Source organism: Oculina patagonica, unplaced genomic scaffold, assembly GCF_052425735.1.
Source record: "Oculina patagonica isolate OP01 unplaced genomic scaffold, crgOcupat unplaced983, whole genome shotgun sequence".
NCBI lineage: Eukaryota > Metazoa > Cnidaria > Anthozoa > Scleractinia > Oculinidae > Oculina > Oculina patagonica.
In genome coordinates, this window is record NW_027558892.1 from 1 (window position 1) to 7,563 (window position 7,563).

Sequence of the window (7,563 nt, forward strand, 5' to 3'; positions counted from 1 at the left end):
GAACTCACGTTATCTGAGGGCAGCATATTGACCTCGTGCTAGATTATTCTGTCTAACTTGGGCGGTGAGTTCCTTATGGAACTCACGTTATCTGAGGGCAGCATATTGACCTCGTGCTAGATTATTCTGTCTAACTTGGGCGGTGAGTTCCTTATGGAACTCACGTTATCTGAGGGCAGCATATTGGCCTTGTGCTAGATTATTCTGTCTTACTTGGGTGATGAGTTCCTTATGGAACTCACGTTATCTGAGGGCAGCATATTGACCTCGTGCTAGATTATTCTGTTTTTTCGGTGGTGAGTTCCTTATGGAACTCGCGTTATCTGAGGGCAGCATATTGGCCTTGTGCTAGATTATTCTGTCTTACTTGGGTGATGAGTTCCTTCTGGAACTCACGTTATCTGAGGGCAGCATATTGACCTCGTGCTAGATTATTCTGTCTAACTTGGGCGGTGAGTTCCTTATGGAACTCACGTTATCTGAGGGCACCATATTGACCTCATGCTAGATTATTCTGTCTAACTTGGGCGGTGAGTTCCTTATGGAACTCACGTTATCTGAGGGCAGCATATTGACCTCGTGCTAGATTATTCTGTTTCTTGGGCGGTGAGTTCCTTATGGAACTCACGTTATTTGAGGGCAGCATATTGACCATGTGCTAGACTATTCTGTCTTACTTGGGTGATGAGGAACTCACGTTATCTGAGGGCAGCATATTGACCTCGTGCTAGATTATTCTGTCTAACTTGGGCGGTGAGTTCCTTATGGAACTCACATTATCTGAGGGCACCATATTGACCTCATGCTAGATTATTCTGTCTAACTTGGGCGGTGAGTTCCTTATGGAACTCACGTTATCTGAGGGCACCATATTGACCTCATGCTAGATTATTCTGTCTAACTTGGGCGGTGAGTTCCTTATGGAACTCACGTTATCTGAGGGCACCATATTGACCTCATGCTAGATTATTCTGTCTAACTTGGGCGGTGAGTTCCTTGTGGAACTCACGTTATCTGAGGGCAGCATATTGACCTCGTGCTAGGTTATTCTGTCTAACTTGGGCGGTGAGTTCCTTATGGAACTCACGTTATTTGAGGGCAGCATATTGACCATGTGCTAGACTATTCTGTCTTACTTGGGTGATGAGGAACTCACGTTATCTGAGGGCAGCATATTGACCTCGTGCTAGATTATTCTGTCTAATCTTGGGCGGTGAGTTCCTTATGGAACTCACGTTATCTGAGGGCACCATATTGACCTCATGCTAGATTATTCTGTCTAACTTAGGCGGTGAGTTCCTTATGGAACTCACGTTATCTGAGGGCAGCATATTGGCCTTGTGCTAGATTATTCTGTCTTACTTGGGTGATGAGTTCCTTATGGAACTCACGTTATCTGAGGGCAGCATATTGACCTCGTGCTAGATTATTCTGTTTTCTTGGGTGGTGAGTTCCTTATGGAACTCGAGTTATCTGAGGGCAGCATATTGACCTCGTGCTAGATTATTCTGTTTTCTTCGGTGGTGAGTTCCTTATGGAACTCGCGTTATCTGAGGGCAGCATATTGGCCTTGTGCTAGATTATTCTGTCTTACTTGGGTGATGAGTTCCTTCTGGAACTCACGTTATCTGAGGGCAGCATATTGACCTCGTGCTAGATTATTCTGTCTAACTTGGGCGGTGAGTTCCTTATGGAACTCAAGTTATCTGAGGGCACCATATTGACCTCATGCTAGATTATTCTGTCTAACTTGGGCGGTGAGTTCCTTATGGAACTCACGTTATCTGAGGGCAGCATATTGACCTCGTGCTAGGTTATTCTGTCTAATCTTGGGCGGTGAGTTCCTTATGGAACTCACGTTATTTGAGGGCAGCATATTGACCATGTGCTAGACTATTCCGTCTTACTTGGGTGATGAGGAACTCACGTTATCTGAGGGCAGCATTTTGACCTCGTGCTGGATTTTTCTGTCTTGCCTGGGCGGTGAGTTTCTTATGGAACTCATGTTATCTGAGGGCGGCATATTGACCTCGTGCTGGATTATTCTGTCTTACTTGATTTGGGTCGAGGATCGAGAAGGCAGCTGACATCTAAGACTACACAATGTTGATCTGCCACTCAGGAGTATGTGATATACTAAACTTGGGACTGTGAACTGTCTGATGCACTTGGCGAACATACCTCTTGTTACAAGTCAATAATCCCTGCTTAGAAATCTTTTTTATATTGATGTATTGGTTTACATTACGTTTGTTTGTTTGTTTGTTTGTTCACAGGTTGTACAGATCGCTAGAAATTTGATCTACTTTGGTTTTTATGGCTTCAGTGAGTTATTACGTCTCACGCAGACAGTGCTGTCAATTGTCGACTGTGAGCAGCGAGCTCATGGTGGAGTCAGACCATCTGGAAAACCAGTTGGTGAGTGAAAAGTCTCAATAAGAATAGAAACGTCTTTTGGGTGGGTGGTCACTGGATCAAGTCAATAAATGTGATTCTAACTTTTAAGTCTGTGGATAAAAACCTAGTATGTGACCATTCAAATGAAAGCTATCGAGCAGTACTTTCATGTGGTACTGTTTATTATGGATGAAACCCAAGTGTGTAGCCATTCAACTAAAAGCTATTGAGCAGTACTTTCATGTGGTACTGTTTATTATGCTACATAAGGTGGTTCTGACTTTATAGTCCGTAGATAAAACTCTAGTGTGCGACCATTCAAATGAAAGCTATTGAAAAGTTCTTTTTTGTGGTACTGTTTACTATGCTCCATAAGGTGGTTCTAACTTTAAAGTTTGTGAATGAAACCCTTGTGTGTGACCATTCAAATGAAAGCTATTGAGCAGTACTTTCATGTGGTACTGTTCATCGTGCTGAACAATGTGGTTCTAACTTTTTTAGTCTGTGGATGAAATCCTAGTGTGTGACCATTTAAATAAAAACTACTGAGCTGTACTTTCATGTGGTGCAGTTTGTTTTTCAACAATTTTGAAATAAAAATTAGCTAATTTTTCTTTTTTAGCTGGAAGTGGAGAGAAGGTAAATGTCATGCGAAGCATTCACAGTCTTGGCGCTATCATGACGCGTATGGCACTGGGAGGGAGCCTAGACCCATGGGGGCTCACACAGCAACCTGAATCAGGTTCCACGCAAGAAACTGAGATCGACCATGTCGTCATGGAGACAAAAGCAAAGATAATCGAAATCCTGGAGTTTATTATGAACGTTCGGCTGGATTATCGCATTTCCAGTCTTCTGACGATCTTCAAGAGAGACTTTGATGAAAGTAACGCTGGATTGGCAGAAATGAATGGAGAAAATGGTATTGTAATATATTGTTATATGGAGCCCGGTTAATACGGACACCCAACGGACACGCAAAAATGTCCATGTTATCTAGGTGTCCCTATCAAGCGTTCTCTCAGGAAAAAACGTCACTGACACATTTTTTCTAGATTCAAAAACTAGAGCACACAATTTAAAAGCAGCAGAATGCAGTTTTATGTCCTAATTGTAGCTTAAGTACAAACTGAAGAAAGAAAAACCTTACCCTCATTCAAATAAACAGATGTCTTGCACTAAAATTAATGTTCTTTTGTTTCAAACGCAACATAGTCGGTGACTTAAATAAAATCGTATTAACCAATAGAAAGATTTCATTTTTTAAACAGGATACAATTAGCACAGAATCTTGACAAAATAAAGCGCGCAGATAACCAGTGTCCGTAAAGCGAGGTTAACTTTGTATGAGAGCGTGTCACTCGGGTCGCAGAAAAGCTAATGTAAGAGAAAGTACATGAGCTTTTCGTCAGGACAAACAAAACTGACCCGTACGTAACAAGACAAACTCCATAATGAAGACGTGACTCGACAGAGATCATCAGCAGACCATACAATCATTATACAGGTTATAGTCCTAGGTAATTTTAATACTCTCAATTTGTACATTTTATTTCCAGGAACTAAATTCAGGCGCTGTAAAATTGATAAAGATGGTGTTCCTCATTACCTTGGACCTGACTGTATGTTATAAACTTAAACTTTCATGTTCGCTTTAAAAGCTACTTGAACAATCGTGTTTGTTAAAAGCTACTTCAGTTAAAATACAAAGTGAGCTTGCTTTATAAGTGATTTTTTTTAAAATGCGTTCATTTTAATGTTAAATGACATATCAGTTAAACCTCATAGAAAACACTTGAAGTGAAATTTCTTAAACATTGCAAATAATTTGGAAATTTATTTTTAAAATACTGCTTAACTCAGACAGTGATAGTTAAACACCAAAGATAACAACTTAAATAAATAACCGTAGATTGGATGATCTTGCGTGTAATAGTAACTGAACAACAAGGTATCAAACTCGTACATTGTAACAAGGTATTTTGATTTAAATATAAACCTCTTCAAACTTACTATCTAAAAATCTTTTTACATTTTAAAAGCTTTTAATCTTGTTAATGATACAGTAAAGGTTAAACTACAATGCAAGTAAAAACGTTTTTATTTTTGTGTCGATTTGATAAAAACTTTACCTTTCATGTACAAGGCGTTGATAAGCATTGTATTTTCAGGGATTGACCTGGAAAACATCAGCGCACAAGCTGAAGCCATTTTTGGAGGCTCTACGTAAGTTCTGCGTTCAATGTTTGAAAAGCATAGCATATTCTTTTGTCTAAATCAATTTTCACTTGTCTGTCAGTAATTTGCATTTGCTTTGGTTTTGCACTACCACCGTACGCTTACTGATTTGGTTTAAAAAACTCGCGCCACTTTCTCAACCAATCAGATGTAAAACCAAAACCAATGGTGACTCACACGCACACGTTTTCCCGCGCTTTGTGGCAGCGTCATGTATTTGCTTCGAGTTTTTATTGGTTTACTGGATTGCATGTGTCTTTTTTGATTTGCTAAAGTGATTACTTTGGTTTTGGTTTTACGGCAGTCAATCAAAAATCGCTCTTAAACTTTTAAGCTTGATGCCAACATATATTAGTGTGATCAACATCTGTACTCATCTTACAGAATTGTTAAGTGGTCAGGTAATGAAAATAAATAAAATCATGGTCTTGATAAACCGCCAAATTCTCAAAACTGATATTAATGGTAGGGTTCTCAGTAAGGAGAAATAAGATTTTGAACTTTGGACTGACAGGGTTGAATTTTCTTTCAGTGGCCTGAAGGAGATTGACCTTGACCTTGATGGTCAGGGGGGCCGCACATTCCTCCGTGTGCTATTGTACCTATGTATGCATAACTACCCTCCACTGGTGACAGGGGGCATTACAGCTTCTCTTTAGACATTTTAGTCAAAGACAAGAAGTGCTACAAGCTTTCTAAACAGGTCTGTGGAACTTTAGCTTCATATGCAGACGTTTTGTTTGGGATCGTCACACATTCTTTTCTACTTTCTTTCTTGGGGAAAGAATACGTGACAAGCCCAAATATTATCTGATATTTCCCTTTCCTGACCGCCAGTTTTGAGAGCCTTCTACCATGCCAAGTAGCTAGGTGTGTTGCCGTTATTTCGAAGGTCAGCTCCACGACTTAATAAATAGCCAAATGGTCGGCCTACTGCCAGATGGCTTTCTGTGTGTAGATTCTAACCATGTTGTTTTACTTTAAGTGGTGTGCCTTCAAACTACCTTATTGTTACTTATTTTCGCGGGACTTAATTTTCGCGACTTTCGCGTTTTTCAAAAAAAACGCGAAACTAAAGACCCGCGAAAATCTATTTTTAACGTTTTTTATTGTATTTTTGATGTTAATTACGTATATTTGACCAAATCGCGAAAATTAAGTCCCGCGAAATATGTCCGTTCCATTTTTGCGAAATTAGGATCCCGCGAAAATAAGTAACAATCAGGTAGCTTTGAGCTAACTTTTTACTGTAGTACTACACTTTTTATTTGTAATTTTTACTTAATTTTGTTTGTTGTTGTTGTTTGTCTCGCCCAAATTTTCTTTGTTCCCCTGCAAATAACTCAAGTAACAAGCGAATGACAAACCTATTTTACCAAGTCTGTACTCTTCGCTACGTAGGTACAGTTATTGGTATCGAACAGTGATGTGGAAAACTACAAGCAGATCAAGTCAGATTTAGATGAGCTAAGACTGCTAGTAGAGAAATCCGAGCTGTGGGTGTACAAGAGCAAGAAGGATCTACCTACCGAGACACGAGTCAGGAAGATCACTCCAGGGCTGGTCGGCTTGAGGAAGGATGGAGGCAGCAGTAGCAGCAGCAAGGAGCAGGAACAAAGAAAAGACAGCTTAGAACAGCAAGATATTGAAGTTGTTGGCACGAACACCTCACAGGTAAAGAAAACTGCTAAAATTGCACTGGTATATTTTGCAAACATTTGAGTAGATCACGTTTGGTTAGAAACTGCAATTACGTTGCAGAAACTTAAACTGTTTGTCGTCACTCACTTTAGAGAATAAAGATTGGTTTTCGTTGTCTATGTTTGGCTAAGGACGGTTATATAGGGTGTTACAACAGTCGCTGTCGAATTTCTGATGTTAACAGGTAATGGTACAGTTTACGTTCAGGACTAGAGGCACATCTTGTCAGAGCTTATTCCGGTTTCCGTAGCATGAAGCGGCTAGGAGTATTTCTACTCCCCCTTGGATGGGATGCTAGTCCATTGCAGGGTTACTCCCCCAGCAGTAAATTCGCCGGTACCCATTAAATAAATATACGCCTGGGTGGAGAGAGGCACTGTGAGAGTAAAGTGTCTTGCATGCCCAAGAAAACAACACAGGGACCCTGGCCAGAGTTGAACCCGGACCCCACGTTCCGGGGACCAGCGCACTAACGATTAGGCAACCGCTCCTCTTATCTACTTACCGTTAATGGAATGCACAAATTATTTTCGGATTTAATGTTTTGTTTATTTAATGAAAATTGTTTCCCCCTTTTTACTTGCACAGGACCCAGCGAGTAGTGACAGCGAGAGTGGAGGTTCTAAGGTGTGTAAACTGAATAAATGTATTACTTGGTGGCTTTATTGATTGAAATGGAATAATTTTGGTTTGTGTTTCCTGATTATTTTGACAGCCGTATCGATCTTATCCACGAATACCTTATTATGAAATTAACGCGAAATTAACGCGAATTCAAAAATTCGCGTTAATTTAAGTCGCGTTAATTTTTATTAACGTTAATTTCCGCGTCGTTAATTAAGTGGAGTGTTAATTTCCATGACCTTAATTTCCATTATTTTGGCCCCAATTTCTCGATACGGCCCAGACGCTCTTGACCCCTAGGAAAAAGCATTTTTTCATCAGGGTAGAAATCTGCCGGTATCACTGAAACCGTGAAGAACGCTCGAGGCGGTCAGATTCCTTCGCTTAACCCCTGCTTTTAGGATTATACGCTTAGTGTTGAAACAAACTTGCTCCTGCTGTCTCAAGAAGTTTTTTCTTTGTGTTCGTCGCGTTAATTTCCTTCATTTTGAAATGTTACCACCTCTTTTCGCGTGAAAGTAATTTTCCCTCCAATTCGCGTTAATTTAAGTCGCTTTAATTTCCAATACCTTAATTAACACAAGCGTTAATTTCCTATAATAA

General features: G+C 40.1%; 1 protein-coding gene across 1 annotated transcript; it reads left to right on the plus strand.

The window, feature by feature from the left end:
* Positions 1-2,276: 2,276 nt before the first annotated feature.
* On the plus strand, positions 2,277-5,324 carry LOC144641483 (inositol 1,4,5-trisphosphate-gated calcium channel ITPR1-like; the record flags this gene model as incomplete). Its single annotated transcript, XM_078500483.1, has 5 exons — positions 2,277-2,418; positions 3,020-3,319; positions 3,957-4,019; positions 4,569-4,623; positions 5,168-5,324. Coding segments are annotated over 5 exons (687 nt in total), but the record flags the coding sequence as incomplete, so codon positions are not given.
* Positions 5,325-7,563: the final 2,239 nt, after the last annotated feature.